The sequence below is a fragment of the Streptopelia decaocto genome (genome assembly GCF_964273445.1).
Source record: "Streptopelia decaocto genome assembly, chromosome: 2".
Classification (NCBI taxonomy): domain Eukaryota; kingdom Metazoa; phylum Chordata; class Aves; order Columbiformes; family Columbidae; genus Streptopelia; species Streptopelia decaocto.
Window position 1 is genome coordinate 160,993,363 of NC_138655.1, and position 27,173 is coordinate 161,020,535.

A 27,173-nucleotide genomic window follows, 5' to 3' on the forward strand; every position below is an offset into this window, starting at 1 on the left:
TCCCCATCTCTCTTATAGGCCCCTTTTAAGTTTTCCTCACCTAGTCCACAGGAGATGTACCCAAGTCTGGAGGAGATGTCTCCTCCATGGGACATGGTGGGCACTCTCAAAGCCTGGCTCTTACAAAGATGAGAGCAGGAATGCCGCTCATTTCCTAAAGCTCTTGTGCATCCTCCTCCCCTGCCCTCTGGTGCCAAACAACTCGCAAACAAGCCCCAGCTGCTCACTAGCACCTCTGATAGCCAAGAACAATTAAAACACAGGGAAACTGATACATCAGGGGCCTGTCGGTTTTGCTCCTGGACCAAACTGGTGCAGAAAATCCATCCAAGATGCTTCTTTCTGGTGATCATAGACTCAAGGTCCAGTCTTCCTCTCCCATGGCTCCCAAACACTCACCTTCTGTTTGCAACTCACTTCTCTCCATCAGGTACAAGCTACTGTCCCCACAGGTCTCCTGGTGCAAGGTGAGGACCCCATGGCCCATGCTGTGATCTTATAGCACACCTCATCTCCACCAGCTTTCACCACATGCCCTCACACCCAACGCTTCTTATGCTATTATGCCAGAAGAAAATCCAAGGATTAGTGAAAACAGCGTGTCCTCATCAGTATTATTTTAATTTCTAACATGGTAGGAAAGTAAAATGGGGTTTATTCCTTCCTCTGCCACTGGCTTACATTTATCATAATGAGAAAGTTATTCAAACTCTTGTATCTTTGGTCCCTGTCTGAAAAATGGAGTGAAAACCTTGCCTTAGAGACACTGAAAGAATGAAATCCAGCAACAAGCATGAAATCCTAACCTGCAGCAAGGATGAGGCTGCAATAAGCATCTCACAAACAGATCAAACAATTCAGGTGGGCTGCACTAGATAAACTACACTTTATAAGTTTAAATAGAATAAAATGCATCACATTAGATTAGGCTGATGAATAGATTAGGACTAACAGGGAGAGGATGGCCTTGTGGACATACAGAAAGGACAAGAGTTAATATTTCTACAGTGTAACTTGTTAATCAATTCAGTAAACGACTGCACTAATTCAGATTCTTTATATGTACATTCAAACTTTAAAAAGAAAAAAGAAATAGTAACTCTGCAATGCCAGGCAAGCTCCCTTGGAAGCGACAGGACTGACAACAAAGCATGAATAAACTTCGTCAATGCAAATGCCCTTTCCAATTAATCCCAGACATTTACCAGTGTCATATTTCTCCTTATAATCCCTCTGTGATTAATCATTTGCAGTAGAGATCACATTCCCATCTGGGTATTTCTGAGCACGCCAAAGGCAAAGTAGCAGTCTTTGTAATTCCACTTATGTCTTTATTCATTCACATTTTCGCTGTTTTATGTGTGGGGGAAAGAGGCACAAGTGTCAGGGCAAATAAATCAAAACATTGGTCAGGAACCAACACACAGTCAAGGCCTCCGACCCCCTCCTGTCCTCACCACCTTCATGCTCTGCCCTACACGTGCCTCCCCATGGACAAGAGAGCAAGTCCCTTGGCAACGAGAACAACCACAGATCACTCCAGTTCCCGCTGGAGAAGTCTGAGGTGATGCTCATCAGGAGACTCATCAGGAGATGCAAAATCCTGATGGAGGGTCCTGATGGTGGTGCCATCACTCTCTTGATCTCCTGTGATGATTCGCTGTGCTCTGCTGGCTGATGGGTTGGCTTCATGTTGCTTCATCAATGTTGAGCTGCATCTGCAAAGCCTTCAACAACCTCTGAGAAGACAGAGGTCCCACACCATGGCATACTGCCCCTCAAGCAGTCATCAGCCTGTGATGATCATAGAGTCATGGAATAGTTTGGGTTGAAGGGACTTTCAAAGCTCCCCCAGTGCCCCCCCTGCCATGAGCAGGGACATCTTCACCAGCTCAGGTTGCTCAGAGCCCCGTCCAGCCTGGCCTGGGATGTCTCCAGGGATGGTTCATCCACCACCTCTCTGCCCAACCTGGGCCAGGCTCTCACCACCCTCATTGCAATAAATTCTTCCTCATGTCTGGCCTGAGTCTTCCTCCTTTAATTTAAAACCATCACCCCTTGTCCTGTCACAACAGGCCCTGCTAAAAAGTCTGTCCCCATCTTTCTCATCGGCCCCTTTTAAGTACAGAAAAGCCGCAATAAGGTCTCCCCAGAGCTTCTCTTCCCCATCTGAACACCCCAGCTCTCTCTGTCTGTCCTCACAACAGAGCTGTTCCAGCCTCACATCATTTCTGTGGCTCCTCTGGCCCCTCTCCAGCAGGTCCATGTCTGTCCTGTGATGCTCCATGATGCTCTTTGGCATGAGTCAGGTCAGGGGTGGCAGGTTATTCTCTGTCCAAGCCTTTCATCCAGTCATTAAAAGGAGAATCCTGTCCACCACAACTCTGGGCAAAGAGCATCATACTATGCATCTTGTAAAACATTTCCAAGACAGATGTGGCCAGAAGTAACACATCTGCATAAACAGAGACTTTGAGGATGCAAAGCCCAGGTGAGGACAGGCACCTGAACCTAAGGCCACTGAAGTCCAAATACAGATCAGGAACACAGAGGTTACCATGACACCACATTTAGACCCATCATGTGACTGCTTGCTCATTTTCTCAATCCTCTTTTACCCTTTCTTTGCCCAAATTGTTGATTTGGGGTCTTTTTGTTGCCTTTATAGCTCATGTTTCTGGACTTTCTTCACAAAACCCACTGTTAAGCCTTTCACTCCTGACGGGAAAGGCAAGATCCACAGGGAACCTCCTGCCTCTGGGTCCTGAGCTTTCACAGAATACCAATAAAACAGAAGCTCCAGATAAAAATCAAGACGGCATTGGTATTACTGCAGTTTACATGACCTATCTGCATGCTTTATCGCATTTAACAACATCAGGAAGCAGAATCTGTGGGCGGGAAGGGAAGTTGATGGGTCATCAAATGGAAAGTGCAGATTTCCTTTGATGTTTGAAGTTCTGCTGAGGGAAACCAGCAGTAACGCAGCTGCCCTATTACTCCTAACAACCTCCCAGGGAATGGACAACTTTGACACAACAGACGTATTCAGTGTCAGCTGCAAGCTCAGTGACATCAAATGGGCATGGGTGGGCTCCTAAAAGCCATCACAGTGTGCTTTACGGGTGAAATGCACACCAGCACACCCAGTTCTACATCCCCGTTACGTCTCTAAATCGGGGGTAAGCAGAGATTTGCGCCGATGCACTAATCCGAGGCGGCAGAATTTATCTGACGCCGGTTTCATCAGAGCAGGACTCAGAGCTGGACTCGGAGCTTAGCTTGGGCTGCTCTAAATTCCACTTCAGTGAGGGACAACGGATTCTGGCATGTCCAAAGGTCATTTGATGAGCAGATGGAGGAGGTTTCTGTGCTGGTTTGGGGATCAGTCTCCCTGCACTGTAGGAGATGTTGGACACAGTGAAAGCCGTGTACCTAAAATAAACTAAGCCTATTGCAATGAGGTTCTAGCTCAATTCAGAATAAGTCTATTTGCATTCCCTGCCATCTACGACCTCCATAGTAAGCCAAAGTCCATGAGAGACATGAAGGGAAACATCACAGCAGGTCAGTGCCTAACATAGTGTTAAACCTGGTGAGCAGCCCTCAACAAAGAGATGGGTAAGCTCAAGGCAGGACAATCTTGTATTTCTGACCTTTAGGGCAGGGCTAAATATGCAGCAACTGTCTAGGAAGGGACTTGCATCCCCTTATCCTCCTGGTATTCATAATTCATCAATAGCCTGAATATTTCTAATGAATGGTAGTGAACAACAGTCAAAGAAACCACTAGAAATTTCCAACAAGAAACAAGAACAAATCACATGGTTTGAGCACACAAGCGAGCAAGGCAGTCAGATCACCTTCCCATCACATATGTAAGCATACACTTAATGTAAAACATGGAATATCGAAGCCACTTAGATGATTTATGTGGTTAAAGCACATATTATCTTTCCTCTTTGATACAGAGACAAACCCACTGCTTATAAAGCTAAACCCTCTTTTAACCATCACTTTCCATCAGTAGCTTCAAAAAATTCCATGCAAGGAAGGAACTTGGTCCTAATTGGCCTTTCCTACAGAATAGGGGGTTCGCTTCAGATTGCCCCTTTATTGGAACTACAAAACAACCCCAGACACTTCCAGAGGACTAAAGCTGCTCAGATCACCCCCTCTGCAAATCCAGACTCCAATAGCAGCATCTTTTCCTTTTACTTTTCTGAGTCTAAATGTGCCCAGGCCGCTCTGACAATGTGTAATAAAAAGGCTGCAGTACAAGGGAGGTCTCAGGCACACAGTGATACTTGTTCTTGTTCCATAGGGGTGAGAAAGCAGGAGAAAAATGGAGTGAAAAGACACAAATTCTGGGTTTGCCACCCTGGGGACAGAAAAGACCAGATGTAAATTCTAGCAATTTAATGATAAATTTCACCCAAGTGGATTTTGCTTCGCCCACAGCCCCTGGAAAGAAGCAGCTGTGGTGGAATTGGACCTGTAGGTGCATCCCAGTGTCTGCTTGGATGACGACGATTGACACCTTGAACCAGGTGACCCTTAAAAGTTCAGCAAAAAAGTGGATTCACACCCATTTATCTTACTTTATTGGTCCTGTGGTTTGGAAGGCAGGACTTCTATACATCTGAACTTGGCAGCATAAGGCACAACTGCGCTAACGCACGTGTCCTCTCCACGTGCATAAACACATACACCTTTCTCTCCCTTGCACGAATAAAACCAGCACTGAACCTAATAACCCCAATGGTTAAATCCTTTGCATCAACAGAAAACAATAAGCTCGCCGATATTAAGCTATAAACACCACCTCCAGTTCTAGCACATGCGATTTCCTACGCGAAGGAGTTGCAGGATCACAACACCCACAGGGACAAAGAATTCCCCTCGGTGACAATTAGCAGCGAGGCTCCGGCCTGAGCCCTTGTATTTTAACAAGTGGATGTCATTGTCATTACAGCCACTCCACCCCATTGAGCTGTAGGGCCCAAAATAGCCTCAGCTGTCGAGCTCCATCTCTCTCCATCTCTCATCAGAGCCATTTGTAGAAATGCGAGGAGGGTGGGGGGTTGCGGTGTGAATCGGTGTTGACGCCGGAGAGAATCTCAGAGGGGTGGAAAAAAGCCCGTGCTAAAGGGAAAAGCAGCACTGAGATTATGCCCTGGAAATAAAACTGTTTAAAACATTCCTTTCTGCCACATCCAGGTTTTTCATGCACACTGCTACCTCCAATTCGAGGACAAAATATATCCAGTAGAATGAACAGCTTTAAACATGATTTTCCCTTCTTTTCTCCTCTCCTCTGGAGGTTGGTCTTTCCTCTTTTTGCCAGAAGTAATTAAGCAAAGCAATCTGCATTTGGTTCAGACCAGAAGAAAGACGGATTTACTACCTGTACCTGCAGCTCCAAATACATTTAATAAAACAAGACATACTCCAGCACAACGTGGAAATAACCTCACCCCTCCCTCAGCTACAAAACAACATTCTCCACTTTCTGCTGGACACCTGTGTCCCCAGGTCCGCTCTTTAGACGAGGGTTTAGGTCTTACCTGGAGCCTTGTCAGAGTCTCAGGAGAAACGAAGCTCTGGGCAGGGTAAGAAAAAGTCGATTCCTACTGAGATGACAAAAGAAGGAAAGGGGAGAAGGGGAACAGAGGACATGGGGAGACCATGTTGGTTGTGGATCCCCCGTCCCTTTCCCCTTCAGGAAAATAAAACAGAAACCCCAGCGATGGCAGGGACGCGCAGCAGAAGGTCCCCCCGAGTCCCCCGGTGGTGGCTTTGCTGCTGGGGGTTAGGCTGTGCCGTCCCACCCCTCTTCTGGGTTGTCCTCCTCCAGTCAAATTGCTGACGTGCTTTGCTTTCCCTCCACAGCCCAGCTCCAAAATAGCTCCGGGTGTCATTTACCGGGGAGATTAAGTTTCCTGAGAGAGACAGAGGCGAAAGGGCATCGTTTGAGGGACTCGCTGGGATGGTCCAGCGAGGGGGTGGGGGGCAAAAGCCATCAGAGATGTGTGGTTTTGGTGGTGTGGGGGACAGACCGTGGCGACAGGGTGGGTTAGAACTGCTCCTCAAGAGCCCGTCCCAAAGCCAAGCGATAAATGTGACGCGGGGACTGGGGAACAGGCAGCTGCCAACTTATCAGCGCTACACACCAGCCAGGAATTCTTTTCCAAAGGCATCAGATCAATAGTAGGTTTATTTATAACCACCCAGGCAAGAGTCGTTACAATGGTGAATAAACGGCAAGTTAATAAACCTAAGCTTATCTCTCCATTTCTTAACCTAAGCTTATCTCTCCCTGCCTTTTCGCCACAGGAAAGCATCTGCAAAACGGCACAAGTTGCATAAACATTGCACCTTAGAGGCTCAAGATCATATTTTCTATGTTTAGCAGTAAAATTGCTGCTTTTTAACAATTTCCTGAACACGGAGTTCACACCAACTCTTACAAGAAATCAAAGTATTTTACATTTAAAGTCATTTCTGTTAATGTTAGAGGAGCTAGAACAGAGCCCAGCAGGCTCCCCCACAACCACTTTCCCTCTGGGCTATCGGGAGTGAACTACGACATACACTTATTTTTGGCAATAAACAAAGCAGATAATGTGCTGCACAGTCTGAGGACCTGGGTCAGCTGGAGATACAACAGTGATTGGAGAGACAGAGGGACCAAAGACATGGTAGCTGCAGTGTCCTGTCATCAGGACGCAGGAACGGCTGTTTCTGCCTCACACACAGTTAGAATATCAACTCTTGAAGCTTCTAAGTCTTGTATTGGGTTCACAGGGCTATTGAAAACTAAAACATGGAGGACATCCAGCATGACCTGAGTGCCAATGCGATCTCCTTGAAAGAAGAGCTCAAGGAGAAGGTGACAAGGAAGAAAAGCAATAAGATCAGGAGGACTCCATGAACTTAATGCAATGGGATGACCAAGAATGAGGATGCTGGACAGCAGGAGACACCGAAGCTGTTCTAGGGCTGGTGTCCCTATAGGGAAGAAGCTGGACATTGGTTTTCTCTAGAAGTAGATCATGCTGGAGCGAGTTGAGAGAAGAGAACGGAGTTGGGGAAGGGGCTGGAGCACAAGTGTGATGGGAGCGGCTGAGGGACCTGGGGGGTTCATCGTTCTTCATCAGTTACCTACAAAGAATGGGAAATGCAAAAATTTGGGGATTTGGGATGGGAGTGAAGGGAAAAGGGAATCACAAACCAGCTGAATTCATGTATCAGCCACAAAATGCTTGACTTGCAACCAGTAACATGCACAAACATCGACGTTCTAACTACAGGGATACTCAGCTTATGCTCCATCTATTACCAGTTGAAAACCCAGCCCACGCGACCTGCCAAACTGGCACCGCGTATAGAATCATATAATAACTTTGGTTGGAAGAGAACCTTAAGTTCGTTGAGTCCAACCATCACCTAAATCTGGAGTATCTATGTGTCATCAAGAGGTATCTCAATGCATATGAAGTTCATACAGCGCTGACTGTTATACATGGAATTGAAGGGATGCTCAAAAATGTCTAAAAAGCAGATTAAATAACAAAAAAAAGGCAAAAGTTCAAAATGTATCAGCAATACATTGAATTATTTTGACTGCCTAAACCTACCTGCTGTGTGTGTGTAGACACACTGCAATTCCAGAATCCAGGGTTTCCATCCACCTAAATTTACCTGAATTCTTCTCATCATCATTGATTTGTAAATCACGTTGGCTTCCAGTGTCTTTTAGGACCTTCAGCAGAACCTTCTGTTCCTTCTCGTAGCTTCTAAGTTGCCAACAAAACCGTGTGTGACAACCCTGAAGCATTCCCCCCATCCTCAGCAGAACAAAGGACCTTGTTATGCCTTAAATGTCTGGTTTTTGTTACTTTGGGAGGAAGAGATAGATGACACCTCATCTTATCTTTCCCAAAGTTTTATGGCCCTTGGAATATAAGGACAATTAACAGTGTTGCTGTGAAAGGCCTCATGGCCTAATTGGGATGATAGAGATGAACCATCTATCGGACGACCAACTACCAGAAGAAACCACGAACCCTGACAGGCAAGACAACTCACTTCTGGTCAATACCATGAACTTTTCCTAGTTTGAAGACCCCAGACCCATTTCCAGAAGAGTCTTCCTAATTAGCATGAAGAGCGAGCAGAGGGAGGAGACGAACCGCCTTCTCCTATCTTGCATGTAAATGAACCGGGTTATAAAACAACCTCATGTATGATATGCCGTGTACATCTTCAACGTGTCCCCAACTCCAGAGGTCATCGCAGGACCGATGTACCTGTGGAGTGGTGATATCTTACTGTCCCTCTCTCTTTCTTTCTCTTTCTGATATCTTAGTTTTCCTCTTCTCTCTCTCTCTTCCTTTTTCTTAAACATAGAAAGTAATACCATTGTAAGTTCTGCTGCTAAAGTCTTGCTAAGTTTTGTATTATAGTTACTAATTGTTGCCAATCCATCGTTTGTAGAAGTACTTTTGCTGCCTATGTATTGATAAGTTTAGTGATATTATAACATATTTTTGCCAAGTCACTAATTGCTGTAATTTGTATGCCACCATGTGCTTTTAGTAAATTCATCATTGGACCCCAGGAGTGACTGTCTATCATTCACTTCGCATTGACACACAGAATTACCCAGAGTTAACTCACACCCGATCTCATTGGGTTGATCAGGACGGGTGTTGCGTTCAGAGTGAACTCATCCCCCACCCCATCTGTTGGGACGGGACACCGTGACACTCGGTAAATGGATTTAGTTGGAGAAAGGTGCCCGATCCACCAAGACTTTCCCCTCCCAATAGCACTGTGTGATGGGTTCAGCTCAGCGAAATTAAAGACCGACCTCTGTTTTCGGCTATTCGATGCAATTCTACATTTTCACAAGTCGTGTCTATGCGTAACTTTGCATCCCGATGAAAAGATAATTCCCCGAGCGCAACAAATGCCAACCAAACGTGCCCCGTGTTCTCCCACAGAATTCACTGAAGCAACAAAACGAGTCTCGTAAAACATCAAGTTTAATTTTCATAACTGTGTCAAAGCAGAACACATAATGTACCTTTTCAAGGCAGAATTACCCCAAACCGAACTCATCCCACGTGGAGAACAGCAGCCGATCAATAGCGTGAGTCAAACTAAACAAAACAAGAAGCTGTAACTATTTATTAGGGACAAACACACAATACAGTTGATTATTTAAATAAAAGGAATGAAACCACATACATAAAATCAGTAAAAAATTACACTGGCCATGATTTATTACAGAATCCTCATATTGTTGTGACTCTCGTACATGTATGACAAACCTTATAATCTCTTTTGAACATTCTACCTTTTGTTTAGTGGAAACCACGTGTCCACACACAGTTTTTAGGCTACACGAGGCATCCCCGTGTTGCACAGAAAATAACTACCAGAAAAAAGGGAAAAACAGATGAAATTCGCAAGTCTGGGGGTCCCAAGGCCCTGAAATAGCCAAGTCCACCTCAAAGAGATCTATGAAGTATCATTCAGAATCCTCAATATTTCACTAACAGTGTAAAATTTGCTGTTTTAAGTAAATGAGCTTGACTGACAAACATGTAAGAGAGACACTTCAGACACCGAATAGTATATTAAAATATAGACACTATCAATCTTTTTATATCTGTCATAAAAAATAAAAGGAAACTTATTTTTCCCATACATATAGTGGAAATAGCCTAATTCTAAAAAACCTATGCTCATTAAGTTATCACTGTGCATAAGCAAGTTTTCAGTTGGTTAAATTTTATAGAGTAAAAAAATGTAAAGCAATCTCTGTCTGGCAACAATTTTAAGTCGACTCTGATTTATTCCTCCTCTCTAACAAGCTTTTCACATATAATACGCAAATATTTTCCTCATTCAAGCCCAGTTGGCAAACAAGCAAAAAGGATTTCAGGCAGAAAGGGACCTGGGGGGACTAATGGACAGGAAGCTCAACACGAGCCAACAGTGTGCCCAGGTGGCCAAGAAGGCCAATGGAATCCTGTCCTGTATCCAAACGAGCGTGGTCAGCAGCACAAGGGCAGTGATCCTTCCCCTGTGCTCTGCATTGGGGAGGCCACACCTGGAGTATTGTGTTCAGTTCTGGGCCCCTCAGGTCAGGAAAGAGATTGAAGTGCTGGAGCGGGTCCAGAGAAGAGCAACAAGACTGGGGAAGGGACTTGAACACAAGCCCTATGGGGAGAGGCTGAGGGAGCTGGGCTTGTTTAGTCTGGAGAAGAGGAGGCTTAGAGGTGAGCTCAGCACTCTCTAGAACTACCTGAAGGGCAGTTCTAGCCAGGTGGGATTTGGTCTCTTCTCCCAGGCATCAGCAATAGGACAAGGGGCCATGGGCTTCAACTCTGCCAGGGGAAATTGAGGCTGGAGATTAGAAAGCAATTCTTTGCAGAGAGAGTGGTCAGGCATTGGAATGGCTGCCCAGGGAGGTGCTGGACTCACCGTCCTGGAGGTTTTTAAACTGAGATTGGCCATGGCACTTGGTGCCATGATCTAGTCAATGGACTGGAGTTGGACCAAGGGTTGGACTGGATGATCTCTGAGGTCTTTTCCAACCCAGTCCATTCTGGGATTCTGTGATTTATATCTCTAACTCCTAATTTTTATTAAACTTGCTCCTAACCTGATACTTTTTCAATCTATAACAGCACAGACTACAAGCATACATTAAATGTATTTACTTTTGCACCTTTGATTACAGTATTGCTAATGAAGGAAAATAAGGACCTTCCGTTCTATATGACTGATGAAGTTGATTGGCAAAGTCATTAAAAAATTAATGAGAAAGCAATGGCTACCAAAAAATAAGAAATGCCTGATTTTGATATAATGTTCTACAAAACAAATTGGTGACTGAGATGGATAAACTGCACAGGAAATAAATCACGGTCTGTGGTTAAGGCTCTATTTCCATCCAAGCAGATCAGGAGAAAACAAGGTGCAATATTCTCAGAAACCCAGAAATTCAGTTCAACCCAAGTTTCTGCATTAGGCACATCCCTCGGCTTTAAAATAAAGCAAAACGATCCTGCTAATTCCAAGTTGTCAGCGTAGCGCGAAACCTTATTAAAAAGGTTGGGAACGTATCAATCTGGTGTTTGATAATAAATGTTCAAGGTGAACTACTAAGCTGGAATTTACAGAGTTGCCTCACTCAAGATATCACAGCAAAGCCACGAAGGCAAATCAAGACACAAATGTGTTAAAAGCTGCCGGGTTCCATGGAATCAGGACCAGTTGCAAACGCACTCATTGAAAAATAATAATGAATTAATAAATTCCAAAGAGAACTGCTCTCATGTTCACAGTTGTTCAGTATTCCCTGTTCTTCTTCAATATTAATAATATAATAATGCAACCTAATAATATAATCTAGAATGGTGAAGCGTTAAACAATCAGGAACTCGAGTTTTTGCACTTTTATGACTCTGTTGGAAAAAAAAACATTAAAATCTGGAAAAGTGTGGCCATAAAGTGGAATTTAAGATGATTTAGTTTTACAACCAAGATCGTGCACACGGTCAAAGCAATAAAGAGAAACACAACAAAAACCCCAAACCCACTGCTCTGGGTTGTTCCCATGTGCAGCATTTTGACTCCGCAGCTCCCGAATAGAGAATAGGGGGGAAATAAAACAAAACAAAATAAAAACCTTTACAAAAACAACCAACCAACCAACAACACCCACACACCAAACCAAAAGACAACCAACCAACCAACAACCAGCTTTCAAAGCAGGTAAAATATAACTTTAAAAAAGAAATCATATAGGCTTAAGGTCTGTTTGTTGCATAATTTTCAGAGTATTTAAACAACAAAAACAACCCAGCTTCCTACAGAATTAGAGCTGTGCCGCTGTGTATGAATTGTGTATCACACTGAGCAAAGTTTTACGGTAAGGACTTCTTGCCATTTGACATTTTCTAAGTTTAGCAAAGCTGAGCTTAAACCCAACTTCATTCCTTTCCCTTACAGAGAGTGGCTGGGAGGTAGTGACCTCCACCCAAGGGTGAGGAGCATGTCCCCGTTGGTCTGACCTCCATCCAAGGGTGAGGAGCATGGCCCCATTGGTCTGACCTCCATCCAAGGGTGAGGAGCATGTCCCTATTGGTCTGACCTCCATCCAAGGGTGAGGAGCATGGCCCCATTGGTCTGACCTCCATCCAAGGGTGAGGAGCATGTCCCTATTGGTCTGACCTCCATCCAAGGGTGAGGAGCATGGCCCCATTGGTCTGACCTTCATCCAAGAGTGAGGACCATGTCCCCATTGGTCTGACCTCCATCCAAGGGTGAGGACCATGTCCCCGTTGGTCTGACCTCCATCCAAGAGTGAGGACCATGTCCCTATTGGTCTGACCTCCATCCAAGGGTGAGGACCATGTCCCCATTGGTCTGACCTCCATCCAAGGGTGAGGACCATGTCCCCATTGGTCTGACCTCCACCCAAGGGTGAGGAGCATGACCCCGTTGGTCTGACCTCCATCCAAGGGTGAGGAGCATGGCCCCGTTGGTCTGACCTCCATCCAAGGGTGAGGAGCATGGCCCCGTTGGTCTGACCTCCATCCAAGGGTGAGGAGCATGTCCCTATTGGTCTGACCTCCATCCAAGGGTGAGGAGCATGGCCCCATTGGTCTGACCTTCATCCAAGAGTGAGGACCATGTCCCCATTGGTCTGACCTCCATCCAAGGGTGAGGACCATGTCCCCGTTGGTCTGACCTCCATCCAAGAGTGAGGACCATGTCCCCATTGGTCTGACCTCCATCCAAGGGTGAGGACCATGTCCCCATTGGTCTGACCTCCATCCAAGGGTGAGGACCATGTCCCCATTGGTCTGACCTCCATCCAAGGGTGAGGACCATGTCCCCATTGGTCTGACCTCCATCCAAGGGTGAGGACCATGTCCCCATTGGTCTGACCTCCATCCAAGGGTGAGGAGCATGGCCCCGTTGGTCTGACCTCCATCCAAGGGTGAGGACCATGACCCCGTTGGTCTGACCTCCATCCAAGGGTGAGGACCATGTCCCTGTTGGTCTGACCTCCATCCAAGGGTGAGGACCATGTCCCTGTTGGTCTGACCTCCATCCAAGGGTGAGGACCATGTCCCTGTTGGTCTGACCTTCACCCAAGGGTGAGGAGCATGTCCCTGTTGGTCTGACCTTCATCCAAGGGTGAGGAGCATGTCCCTGTTGGTCTGACCCAGCTGTCCCCAAGCCCTGGTCCAGCTCAGTTCCACACAACACAACCACACGAGGGTGGACGGGTGGCCACCAGAGAGGGACAAGAACAAGCCAGCTCTGCCACAAGTTGAACCCGCACAGCATCTACAAGCAACTGATGGGGAAAAAGGAAAGAGTTTAAGCCAAGAGTCTCCTGGTCCCTCAGGATCTCTCCCTTGTGACCACAAGAGATACGAAGATGAGTGATCCTGCCCATGGGAAGCAATCAGAGCTTCCTTCCTCCTTGTAACTCCTCTTTCCTCCTTTCTTTCCCCAAAAGGAACGGAAGAAGGTCCAGGTAGCAAATAAAATATAATCCCAGGAAGCTGTGCTCATGGTCTCTGCTGGAAAAGCACAAAGGACTAAAACTAGGATGCCTTCCACAAAATGTTGGGGTTATCTCCAGATTCTCTGAAAACACTAAATGACCTCAACAAAGTCTCCCGCTCACATAATCTCCATCTTCTGCTGTTCGTTTACTTCACCAAAGAGAAAACTTATAAGACACTTATTATAAGAAACTTATTATGAAGACTAGAGCATCAGTTTCCAATCCGTAAGGCAAATCACTTCCAAATTATACATACTCGGTACAAAAGGAGTAGCAGCAGTAGTAAATAGCAAAAGCAAAGAAGGATATTCAGTCTGGAAAGAAAAAAAACAAAGCAAATAAAGAAATAAAAAATCACAACACACCAACCAAACCAACAGCAGCAGTTTGGGGACTAACAGCCTTACACACGCTTCGGAAAAGGCCACGGCAAGACAAGCACCACGAACATAAATCATCTCCCCGGATGCTGTTCTAATAAAAATATTGACAAACTAATACCAATTTATTAGTTTTAGCTTATATAGACAACATCAGACTAACTTAATTGTCAGAGAGAGCCTGTGGATATAGAAGAAAAGCAGAGATTCCAAACCTATATCCAGAAAAAAAAATCAAGTTCTCACTCTGAGGTTGGTTTCAGTTCTGGGAATCAAGTAGGTTGAATCACCAGAAGCTTCCAGTTACTTACACAGAATATAGAAATTGCAATTCTTAAATGTGTTGTGTTGGACTATCAATTTGAGATTTTACGGCATTAAAGATTAATTACCGGCTATTAAAACATACAGCCTAATAATAATCTTGACTTGAGGAGGGTCTCTTGAAATAACCCGTTGTCTTAAACTGGAGCAAAAAATCACTAAAAGAGAACAACCAAATGTCAGTAAAGCTGGGGGTGGAGGAGAGGACAAGGAGGGAATAAACTCAATTTTCACCTCATTGCTCCACAATTGAAACCCAACTCCAAACCAAAACTGCCTCCCTGGCTTACGTGTGACCTCGTACCATAACTCAGCTTCCATTCAACTCAGTAAAATGTGAACACAAGTCTCTAAAGCCAGCAGCATTATACTTTAGACTTATTCATACCAAAATTTCAGTGCGATACTTACAGAACTTGCACATTGTTGTCAAATTAAACATGACGCAGCTAAATATATTTTATGACGGAGCTGCTGCAATTCCAGGTGGTTGTTTTTATGAAATACAGTGAGTTTTTTAATCCCCTGAAATATAAAAGGTTGTGTAATAAAGCAACGGCACTGAAGCATTCTGAAATGACTTGTGTCTTTATAAATCTGAAGCTGTAAATCAAGTAATTTAAGGAAATGGGCACTAAATAATTTTGATGTGAAGACGCAGGGTTTTTAGGAAGCAAACAGAGCAAGGCAAATGAAATACGAGCGCAGGGCATGAGAAGGTAAATCTGATCCCAGCAGCTCTGACGTGTGGGGACTCTCCACAGCTGTGGAGCTTGTTAAAGAGCCCACAACTGGCGGTCTATCAATATACAGGAAGAAAATTAATATTAATTATGAGTTACGCCAAACGCAGCCACACCGCAACCCTCCGAAAACGCATTTTTAAAGTGCAATTGAAAACAAAAGTGAGCACAGAGCTGTTTACTGTGTTTGAAAATCAGACCATTAAAGGCACATTTACTATATTCTGAACTGATTAAGACCACATTCCTTCACAATAATAATTAACACACGAGCAATACAATAAGCACCTAGTACGCCCTATACATTCACCACTACAAAACAATCCCATGAGACTGGGACCTGTGGGTCCTGGGGACAGCAGGGTGAGCATGAGCCAGCACTGGGCCCTTGTGGCCAGGAAGGCCAATGGTACCTGGGGTGGGTTAGAAGGGGGTGGTCAGTAGGTCAGAGAGGTTCTCCTGCCCCTCTGCTCTGCCCTGGGGAGACCACACCTGGAATATTGTGTCCAGCTGTGGCCCCTCAGTTCCAGCAGGACAGGGAACTGCTGGAGAGAGTCCAGCGCAGCCACCAAGATGCTGAAGGGAGTGGAGCATCTCCCGTGTGAGGAAAGGCTGAGGGAGCTGGGGCTCTGGAGCTGGACAAGAGGAGACTGAGGGGTGACCTCATTCATGTTTACAGATATTAAGGGTGAGTGTCAGGAGGATGGAGCCAGGCTCTTCTCGGTGACAACCAATGATAGGACAAGGGGCAATGGGTATAAACTGGAACACAAAAGGTTCCACTTAAATTTGAGAAGAAACTTGTTTGGGGTGAGGGTGGCAGAGCCTGGCCCAGGCTGCCCAGGGAGGTTGTGGAGTCTCCTTCTCTGCAGACATTCCAACCCGCCTGGACACCTTCCTGTGTAACCTCATCTGGGTGTTCCTGCTCCATGGGGGGATTGCACTGGATGAGCTTTCCAGGTCCCTGCAAACCCCTGACACTCTGTGATTCTGTGACTCTGTGACTACAATTGATCCGTAAACAGAAATTCAAATCATTGCTGAAAAGCAAAATTATTCATTAACTGAAATACTGCACACTCGGCTTTTTAGAGCCATGGAGTATAGTCGATTAGTTTCACAAACGCTAATTTAACCTTCTTAAATTAGTTTGTGCAAATAAATCACATGTGCACACGGAGAAAACACTCACACTAAAACAAATCTCTCCACTACCTGTATTTTTAGGCTAAGGCTGAAAATATTCTAAGTTGAATTCACTTTTTTTAGGAAAATAAATTACCTTACTATGCTAAGATTCTGATTTCCAGTAACTCTTGCTTTTTAACCTTAATCAGTGGATTACAGAGGCTTGTGCAACTTTTGCCTACAAAGGCAAATATCTACTGGCCCACTGGAGTTAACAGATCCCAAACTACAGAACTGCATCTGGAACATTCTGCAAGTACATATATCTATAGGGAAACAATTATATTCTTATCCACAAAACGTCAAGTTCAACATCGACCACCACGGAACGTAAAAATCTTCATTTTTGTCTTTCCAACGTTGCTCATATCCCCAACATAATTTGCTTTTAAAATAAGAACTGCTCTCCAAGGCCATTCATTAATTTGCTGAGAACTACAAACCTTAATTGTTTTTAGTAGACAGTTATTAAAGCATTAAAATATTTCTAAGTGCCCTAAGAACAACACGTGAATGACTCATTCTTTTCTAATCCTCACCTCGAACATTCACAGCAATACGTAACACTTGTGATTGTCTCAGCCACAGAATGGAGACAAGTTAACAGCAATTCAATATATTCAATATTCCATGCAAAAAAATTAATCAGTTAAATAGCTTTGGTAACCTAGTACATAATTTGCAAACATCCCTTCCCCCCCCCCAAAAAAAAATCCCCATATACCATGTCTGTATTTATATAATCATATACATATTTCCTGAGTAAATTGTTAAATCTGATTGTTCGGAAGATTTGGCAAAATATCCAGCTTTACATTACTAAAATAGAATTTTAAATAAACATTCAATAAGCACATTAAAATAAATATGGAATGTTTCTGAAAATTATCGTACCGTGAATTCACATTTATAACAAACTATTTTTTAATTAAGTGCATATTATGTTATATAGCTACTGGTTTTTAACTCACTGAGGAATCAATAAATCTAATTTCTAATCCTGAGTGACAATTTTGTATCACCTGCTACCACTTTGATGCAGTGCTTACTGCAAATCTAAACATTTTCAATGGATTATGCTATAGAAAAGCTTGGTTTACATTGGTTTAGCTGCAAACTGAATTAGCAGCACAACTGCTGAAGCATCTCACAAAACCCACATTAAACACCAATTATTCTTGACAAACCATCAGTGATAACCTGAACAACCCAACTCCCCATCGCAAAAGCAACACAGGAGTGTGGATCGCTCCGCACGGAGTCATGGGATGCAAACCACTTATTGATCACTTTGGCACTTAAACAAGTTACATAATGGTGCAAAAAAACCCTGAATAATTATGGAATAGCTTTCATATTGATTTTTTTTAAGTATGCTAAATTAAGGATAAAAGGATAATTAAGTTCAGCCACATCTGGTTCCTCCGGTCATGGCTTGACTCACAGCTGATATGTAGCTTTGGAGAAGCACACAAGGAAATGTTCAATTATTGTTTAGTTCGCCTCAATAATAAAACTCTTACGTAGCAGACACTGCAATACCAGTAATATTAAAATTGCATTAACACTAGCACAAGACGTGCCTCTCAACAGCAGAATCACAGTAACAGAATTGCAGCACTGATCAGTTATATCAACCCTTTTGCTTTTTGATAACCGATCAAAAACACCTTCCACGGCACTTTGCAGGACTCTTGGTCCTTTCTCAGCCTCCCGCCTCCCTTCTGTTATTATTAAATTATTATTATTTGCTATTATTATTCCAGAATCCTCATGGGCTCCGCAGCTTTTTCTTTTTTGCTTCCTTTGTGTCTGTGCTCCACGCTGCTTTTTTCTTGTGTGCTTGTGTTTGGAGGACAAAGCTCTTGCAAAGCCCGTTCAACTACTTCACGTTTTACCGGCCGGCTCGAAGAGGTTTTTGGCAGAGTCAGCTGCAACGCGCACCATAAAGCCGTACGAGCCCTGCGAGTGGAAGCCGCCAGCTCTCTAATGGCAGCGGCCAGAGCGAGAACATCTGCAACAGAAAAATATGGTAATATTAGTATATTAAAAAATTATGTATTTGTTTGTCCTGCTTTTGTTAAAAACAAGTTTCTCTTTTAATGAATTTGCCTGTCAGCTAAAACTTCATATTAGCTGCATTTTTCTGGAGAACCAGATACATGTTTTGGTGAACATAGCAATGGAATGCGAGGTTATTGATAAGAACAGATTCAAATCTCACGAGATGGGCAACGAGAAACGGGTGACCAAAAACTGATCAACTGAGTATAACATCCCATTCACGTGAATATTTCATATAAAAGTGAGAGATATGAGGATCTCGTCCCTTTTCCTTATGGCCGACATTAGGAGAGGACCTTGCGAGTCGTCCCTGTGAACTGAGGCCTAGTGAGAAACTGAATCCAGCTCCAGTTGGCTGCAGAGTCCAGTCCAGGACTTCAGGTGCCAGCTCCGCAGTTGCTGGGACTTTCAAGATTGGTTTTGTATATTTTGTATTATTTTCTCTATTCTTATTAGCAGCATTAGTAAAACAGTTTTAATTTTTCCACCTCTCTTCTCTCTGTCCTTCATTCCCTCCCAGTCGCCTGTCCTTGGGAGACGGAAGGGCGGAAGGGGAAGCGGGGGGAGAGGGGGTTAACAATACATCTGCCACGGTTTTATTGTCACCCCACAATCAAACCCTCGACATTGTTCCAACTCATCACCAGTATGCAAAGTTTACTCAGGAGATGGCCAAGCGCTCTATCCTGGTTGAGTTCCATCAGTTATTAAGAGTATTTTTCTCTTGCAAATGACAGCCGGCACGTCTCACACTAATAACAACCAGGATTGTGTCCAAAATTCAGTGGCATAACCATCTGTCCTGGTTTTGTTAAAAACAAGACGAGCTCTCTTTTAGTGAATTTTCCTTGTCACCCTGCAGTAAACGGTGACACCGACAGGCACGTGATACAACAATTAAGCCCATTTAAGTGATGTTACCAGAGGGGACTATCTAAAATTATACTCAGGTATGATCAGTAAAACTACCAACTCAATCCCGGTCAGATGAACACAATACAATCCTTTTTTCTTCCTTTGTCTTTCTTGCACTGATACCCACCAAGATAACAGTGAGAAAAGGCTCGTTCTTGCCCTTTGGATACGTGGTCAACACCAGCACAGAATCACAGAATGGAGTGGGTTGGAAAAGACCTCAGAGATCATCAAGTCCAACCCTTGGTCCAACTCCAGTCCATTCACTAGATCATGGCACTAAGTGCCATGGCCAATCTCAGTTTAAAAACCTCCAGGGCCAGTGAGTCCAGCACTTCCCTGGGCAGCCATTCCAATGCCCGACCACTCTCTCTGAAAAGAATTGCTTTCTAATCTCCAGCCTAAATTTCCCCTGGCAGAGTTGAAGCCCATGCCCCCTTGTCCTATTGCTGATGCCTGGGAGAAGAGACCAATCCCCACCTGGCTAGAACTGCCCTTCAGGTAGTTCTAGAGAGTGCTGAGCTCACCTCTAAGCCTCCTTTTCTCCAGACTAAACAAGCCCAGCTCCCTCAGCCTCTCCCCATAGGGCTTGTGTTCCAGTCCCTTCCCCAGTCTTGTTGCTCTTCTCTGGACCCGCTCCAGCACTTCAATCTCTTTCCTGAGCTGAGGGGCCCAGAACTGAACACAATACTCCAGGTGTGGCCTCCCCAGTGCAGAGCACAGGGGAAGGATCACTGCCCTTATCCTGCTGACCACACTAGTTTGGATACAGGACTGGATCCCATTGGCCTTCTTGGCCACCTGGGCACACTGTCGGCTCATGTTGAGCTTCCTGTCCATTAGTACCCCCAGGTCCCTTTCATCCTGGAGGTTTTTAAACTGAGATCTAGTCAATGGACTGGAGTTGGACCAAGGGTTGGACTTGATGATCTCTGAGGTCTTTTCCAACTCAGTCAATTCTGTGATTATACTGAATAGCAAGTTATCACACTGTGCTATTAGAAAGCAATGCAATTTGTCCTAGTTTGCATTAGTTCTACAGAAGTACATACTACCGCTGCAAATTATTCTGCCTTTACTTCAACAGAAGTTGGGAATTGTAAAAAGCTAAATTCTGTCGTTTCTGTTATCTAAATGAGGTAGGCAGACACAATCAATTAACACAGCACGAACACATTTCTTTTAGTTTATAAGCCAAGAAATTAGCAATACCACCGAAAAACAAAATTAAATCCAACTTGTTTAAAAACAAGTGTATTTTTACTTTTAGGACAACTACTTCTGGTTACCTAATGTATATAATGTTATATAATATCACTGAACTGTTCTTTAAGGTTCAAGGGGAGAATGTTTAAACTAGTAACAGCAAAAGAAAAAAAGATCTCTTAAAGTAATTTAAAGGCTTTTAAAAGTGACAGGTTTATATTTACAAACTTTTTTTGTTGAAGTTGCAGTAAGTGCTGCGTACTTCAAATCTGCGCATTCCAAAGGGTGTATTTGCACAGTTATACCTTTGGAAAGGCTTTTAAAGTAAAGGAACGGAAAGCGGTTACCTTTCTCATTATTGTATCGCGGTGCTCCTTGTCTCTGTGGATTAGCAGCATTAATAATCTCATCCTTACGCCTCGCCTGTGCAACGTGAATGGTTTCCAGATGGCGTTCCAGTGCAGCGGAGATGTTACCATGTACAGGGGAACCACGAAGCCTTTCCATTTTCCCTATTAACGTGACCACCTGCCAAATACATTGAAAAAAACACACCAAAAAATCTCTAAGTATGTATAAGTCTTCACTAAATAAACATAAAATGCAAAAGAAATTAGGAATTACAGTTCAAGCAGCCCTACCCTGGCTTGTTCTCGTAGCTGGTCGACAATCAAGCGATCGACGCGTGATGGGTTGGCGGGCAGTCGGGACATGGGGGTGTTGTTTGAACTAGATACGCGCTTTCCTGGGAAGTTTCTTGCAAGGTCAGCCTCAGTCTGGAGGGGAAATAAATAGCCATTGTAAATGTTTCTACAGTACTACAAACCATATTTCTGAGGTGGTTTAGAATTTTCAAATACGTTGCAATACAAGTGTATGGGGCAGAGTCCAGTTGAGGTCTGTATCTAGTGCAGTGCCTCAGGGGGCAGTGCTGGACCAGTACTATTCAATATATTCACCAATTATTTGGATGAGGGACTAGAGTGACTGTCAGCAAGTTTGCTGGTGACACCAAGCTGGGAGGAGTGGCTGACACTGGCAGCTGTGCTGCCATCAGAGACCTGGACAGGCTGGAGAGCTGGGCAGGGAAAAATTTAATGAAATAAAACAAGGGCAAGGGTAGAGTCTTGAATCTGGGCAGGAACAACCCCAGGTTCCAGTATAAGGTGGGGAATGACCTATTAGAGGGCAGCATAGGGGAAAGGGACCTGGGGGTCCTGGGAACAGCAGGATGACCATGAGCCAGCACTGGGCCCTTGTGGCCAGGAAGGCCAATGGTACCTGGGGTGGGTTAGAAGGGGGTGGTCAGTAGGTCAGAGAGGTTCTCCTGCCCCTCTGCTCTGCCCTGGGGAGACCACACCTGGAATCTTGTGTCCAGTTGTGGCCCCTCAGTTCCAGCAGGACAGGGAACTGCTGCAGAGAGTCCAGCGCAGCCACCAAGATGCTGCAGGGAGTGGAGCATCTCCCGTGTGAGGAAAGGCTGAGGGAGCTGGGGCTCTGGAGCTGGACAAGGGGAGACTGAGGGGTGACTCATTCATGGGGATCAATATGGAAAGGGTGAGTGTCAGCAGGATGGAGCCAGGCTCTTCTCAGTGACAACCAGTGACAGGACAAGGGGCAATGGGTATAAACTGGAACACAAAAGGTTCCACTTAAATTTGAGAAGAAACTTCTTCCTGGTGAGGGTGGCAGAGCCTGGCCCAGGCTGCCCAGGGGGGTTGTGGAGTCTCCTTCTCTGCAGACATTCCAACCCGCCTGGACACCTTCCTGTGTAACCTCATCTGGGTGTTCCTGCTCCATGGGGGGATTGCACTGGATGAGCTTTCCAGGGCCCTTCCAACCCCTGACATTCTGGGATTCTGTGTGCTTCCTGTCATTATTTCTGACTGCATTTGCAGAAAAATGTTACCAAATATTTGCATAGATACACAACCTGATGCTGTAAAAATCACAATACATCTCTAATTCAGCTCAGCCTCAGCATTTAGAACCAAAGCCGTACAACTCTATTTTAATTAATCTTGGACACAGACGTAGGCAAAGAAATTCTTGTGCAGTACCTCATGAACTTAAGCTGTACGCCACTCACCGCACCTCTCAAATGTCACATACGATTATTAACAAAAAAACAGGTGACCACACGAGGATAAGTTGTTTCTCTAAGTGCGTCAGGATTAAGCCAGATTTAACAAAAACTGGTATCAGCCCTGAAAAAGTCACCAACGCAGCTGCCAAACTCCTGATGGAGAAAGGAACTGACCCATTCACTGACCCTAAACACCACCAAAGATATTTCTGGGTAGGAATTTCTTACACTTGGAGTTCAAAAAAAGACACAATTAGCAGTTGATTCTCTCTCTTATTCCTTTTTCAGTGGACTTAAAGGAGAAAGATTAGGTACCACAATGCAGTTCACATTCATACTGAAAATATTGTCCTGAAGTCCTTTTCTCTTTGCTTTACTGGTACATCCATATTATTCAGTCTCCGCCCTCACCTAACATGAATTAAAAGAGGTAACTGACTCCACTTACATTCACCTCAAAAGTCTGAAAGACATTCAGGAAAACAAAAAAGGATTGCGAAAGGGTCATAGAATTCATATACCACCACCAGGTATTTAAGAATTACAAGTAACCTATATGCACATTGAATATTGCAGGCAATTCCAAATAGACAATTCATAGACATTTTTTAATGCAAGATGTCTGGAAAAGTGATATTTATAAAAGGAAAAGGGTGAGTTCAGTGTCACCACGAACTCCAAGTCAGCTGCAATGAGCAGGTTTCTGAGCTGAAAGGGCTGATTGATCAGACAAGCCACGTGGAATTAAATTCAAGTCCTGCTGGGGGGAGTTTCTTAAGAAATTGATGTGGAGTGAGAACATCAAAAAGGTGAGAATGTCAAAAGAAAGTCCCTCCCTACATATTTATGCACAGGTGAGCTAAAAATAACCTCATAAATAAAGCTATCTGCAGGTGTAGTATGGAACTACAAAAATGAAGGACTGAGAAAGCCCAAGTAGATCACTACGATAAAACTGGATCGCTTAGAATAGACCAGATCAAGTGACTCAATTAAATCCCTTTCATAATTAAGAACATGACATGAGGAGAAACAATTCTTCTTTAATGGTGAAAACACAAACACATATATCATGAGAGAAAGACTACAAATCAGTCTTCCCAAACTAACTGACCCAAATCCCGCATGAGCAGGTTTGGAACAGCTTCAGAATTCTTTTCTGAAAACATTGATGTCTGTCCTGGTTTTGTTAAAAACAAGACCGGTTCTCTTTTAGTGATTTTTCTTTCAGCTCAGTTCTTTAGGTGGCTGTACTTTGCTGAGTTTTAGCCCGCATGTTTTTCCTAGGATGCTGTACTCGGTGCTGATAAGAGACCAACGGAATGCTGAAGAAGCTCATGTTTAGATTTATTACTATGGTAGCTAAGACAGACTGATAAGTTTTCCCACATTCTGTTGTGAGAGGTTGTGTTTGAGGAGGGGTGGATGGAACAGGTGACTAGAACTGACCAACGGAAGTATTCCATCCCATAATCGTCATACCCCCTATATAAGAGGGTGATCACGAGGGTCATGTTCTCTTTGACCATGGCCGGTATCTAGAGAGAACCCTGTCTGTCTGTCTGTCTGTGATCTACAGGCCTCAGGCCCTGCATCCTGCAAGCAGGTTCCAGTTTGCTGTGCAGTCCCTCCCATGACTTCCGGGGGCCTGAGCTGCAGCTGCTGGAGCCGCCAGCCCCGCACCCCCAGCTCTGCTGCTGAGTGACGCCAACTCCACATCGAGCACTTGACATTGGCTTTGTATATTTTGTATATATATTCTTTATTTATTAGTAGCATTAGTAAAACCCCTTAAAACTCTCCAACTTGAAATCTAAGTCTTTCTTCCTTTCCCCTTTCTTATAATCTTTCCGATCTAAGGGAAGGGGTGGCGGGAAGTAAAGGGGATAACAGGGAGCGTCTGCCACGGTTTATGGCCGCCTTGCCTTAAACCTTGACAATGTCTCAGACAATTCTTAGCAAGACATTCTGAGGCAGGAAAGTGACCGTAACAAGAAGAGCATAAACTGAACCTTCCTTTGGGAAAAGTCACATCCACTCAGAACACTCTGTGTTTTCTCTACAGCTGTGCCCAGGAATCTCCTCTTGCTTTTCTTTTTACTACAACAAATATTTAGCAAAAAAAAAGAATAAGGGAAAAGCACCACTGTATAACGGACAGAAAAAAAAGGAAAAACACACCACAAAAGTTTCCAAAGTTTCTCTCCTTTGATGACTCTGCAGGGAAAAGGTGAGTCTGGGTTTATAATACTTGAGTTAGTTGGAGAGAAGGAATGAGAGACAAGAAGAGATCAGTCTAACCAAGCTGCAATATGAACATTTTGAGCATTTAGGTCTATAATACGCCAGTACATTAAGAACCATGTGATATATCACCGTATATAAACAAAAAGCACGCAAGCTAACAATAATTGAGTGATTTGGGCAGCGACATTATGACATCTGTTGTAGCAAATACTCTAGGTTAGTAGAGAAATGTTGCATTAGCAGCTCTAAGGGGAAACAGACTTAGAAACTGAAGTTCAAAGCCACACACAATTTACAAGCAGCGATGTCAAAAAATGCAAACATTATACTCAAAGCAGGTGTTGTAGATGCTGTTCTAATTATTTAAAACAATGTGACAAGAGAGTCGCCTCCTCAAGAAGAGTGACTCTATAAACTCTTTCATGCGATCACCGGCTTTGATATGAATTCTTGTGAGTTGTGTTTTACCTTGTTTCTCTCTTTCTCCAGAGCTCTCCACTGCTCACAACACTCCTCCAGTCGCAGATGAAGCTCATTAGCAGGTCCACTGCGATTTCTTGGAGGTCTGTACTTGTTAAATGCTGTTGGAAAGGCCAAGTACGGCGCAGCTATTTCCCCACAAAATAAATTGCTGATGAAGGGATTCAAGTGGTTGAAATCATCATAATGGAAAAGATCGACGAGTTCCGAGAATGGAAACGGTGACGGAGCAAAACCAAAATTATTTGCTGATGAAAACAGATGGTGGTTAAATGGGGGAAAACTGGGATTTTGCTTAAAATCAGCCATTAATGGGAAAGAAGGAAGAAAAGTAGGATTGATGAAATTTGACATGCTACCACCGCTCTGTTCGTGGTTTTTTCCAAACACATTGAGCTGCTGATGGTTTGGGGTTGAATACCCAAAATGAGGAATCCAATTCTTTCTGCCTTTTCTATCATCTTTATTACTGTTTTCTTGGGTCTGCTTTTTTGGAAACCTGTGGTACTTATCAGGGTTCTCACTTCCAGCATTCTGCTGCAGCAACCAGTCAGATGAAAAATTAAGAGGGAATTTATGGTATTGGCCATCCTTATTAGTCAATGAATCCTGCTGCGATGGCCCGATGTGTTTCATTTGCTTCCGATTTTCCGAGACGAAGTTAGAAACTCGCAAATTATTAGAAAGACCGTTGGATATTTGTAACTTTCCATCTTTCCTTGATAAGATCTGCGAGTAGTAGGAGGACTGTGCTATAGACCGATGGGTGGGGGAACCCCCAGATGTAGTTGACACCCCTGAGGACAACAGAGGATTTGTCACCACTTGCTTTCCATACGTGATATCCAATGTAGCTCTCGGACTTGCAGTTTCCCCATCCAACCACGTGCATCCATGGTACGATGAATAACTCCCATTTTGCACAATGTTTTTTACAGATAAACCACGTTCAGAAACTTTATGAGAGCATTCTTTAGGATTAATATGGATCTTGCATTCGTTGTTATTAAAAACATCCCCCAAGGGATGATGACCGTTTTGCACATGGGTTTCCTGTGGTTTTCTGTTGGTCCCTCCACAAAAATTATTTCCTTTAGGGAGCTGATTGAAAAAATTCAGTGATGGGTGAACAGATGACTGTAATTTATGAGCAGCCGTGAAGTTTTCATATTTCTTGGAAAACAAGCGGTTGTCCTGGGACACTTTATCCCAAGAGTCATCAACAGGCTGATTGGAAAGATCAGGGGGATATTTAGTTCGTTCTTGAGTATCGTTGACAACTTTGCCTCTCGCTCTGTCATTTTTCCAACGCTCTTCCTGAACGCCAGCGCCTCCTTTCATTCTATTCTGAGACAAGAAAGTGCTACAATTGGATCCATCATAGTCTCCATTGAACCTCACGTGGTCATAACTGCACAAATGCTGACTATAGTCTATATTTTGAACAGAAAACCCTTCTTGGTGAATTGTAGTATTGTTTTGCAAAGGGGAACTGTTCTTCAGATTATTATCAGGCTGAACACAAGGGCCAGATGGAGAAAGCCAAGACTCTAGGAAATGAAGATCTTCCAGATTTCTGTGTAACATCTCCATGTCTCGAGGCTTTTGCGAGTGTTCCTGACAGTGGTTCTGTGAGCCCAACAGGTTTGAAAAATCCTGATTTTCAACAGAGTGCTTCAATGAGAGCCCTGAGAATTCACCATTGCTTCCAAGGTCAGGGATCCACAGAGGTGGAAACAATCTGGAAAGAGAATTCCTGTAACAAAGTTAAACAAACCTCCTGTAATTATTTAAAATATTATGTTAAAACTGTTCACATCTCACAGTTACACCCCTCCCACATACATTTCCCCCGCTACATTCTTGGTTAAACTTCCACAGTCCTCCTCCGAAATATAAGGGGAGGGAAAAAATATTCCTGATGTAGGTGAGTAAAT

The 27,173-nt window shown here is 44.0% G+C and overlaps 2 protein-coding genes across 36 annotated transcripts in view; both read right to left on the reverse strand.

Moving 5' to 3' along the window:
• Positions 1 to 5,830, reverse strand: part of OBSCN (obscurin, cytoskeletal calmodulin and titin-interacting RhoGEF) — a 199,761-nt gene extending 193,931 nt beyond the window's left edge. For 15 of the 29 annotated variants that reach the window (XR_014183387.1, XM_082046072.1, XM_082046093.1 and 12 more), the window contains exon 1: positions 5,568 to 5,829. The gene's annotated coding sequence lies outside the window, so the exon portion shown is untranslated. Of the gene's footprint in view, positions 1 to 5,567 lie in introns of all 29 variants that reach the window. The other 14 variants (XM_082046087.1, XM_082046084.1, XM_082046086.1 and 11 more) reach the window with 3 other exon arrangements.
• Positions 5,831 to 15,515: 9,685 nt separating this feature from the next.
• The window catches only part of LOC309436691 (uncharacterized protein), a 36,163-nt gene continuing 24,505 nt past the window's right edge, over positions 15,516 to 27,173 (reverse strand). For 6 of the 7 annotated variants that reach the window (XM_082046098.1, XM_082046102.1, XM_082046101.1 and 3 more), the window contains 4 exons: positions 25,225 to 26,992; positions 21,065 to 21,199; positions 20,771 to 20,951; positions 15,516 to 18,252 (listed from right to left, as the gene is read on the reverse strand). In XM_082046098.1, coding sequence (XP_081902224.1) covers positions 17,996 to 18,252; positions 20,771 to 20,951; positions 21,065 to 21,199; positions 25,225 to 26,992 — 2,341 coding nt within the window. In that variant the 3' untranslated portion in view covers positions 15,516 to 17,995. Of the gene's footprint in view, positions 18,253 to 20,770; positions 20,952 to 21,064; positions 21,200 to 22,175; positions 22,294 to 25,224; positions 26,993 to 27,173 lie in introns of those variants that run through there. The other variant, XM_082046104.1, reaches the window with a different exon arrangement.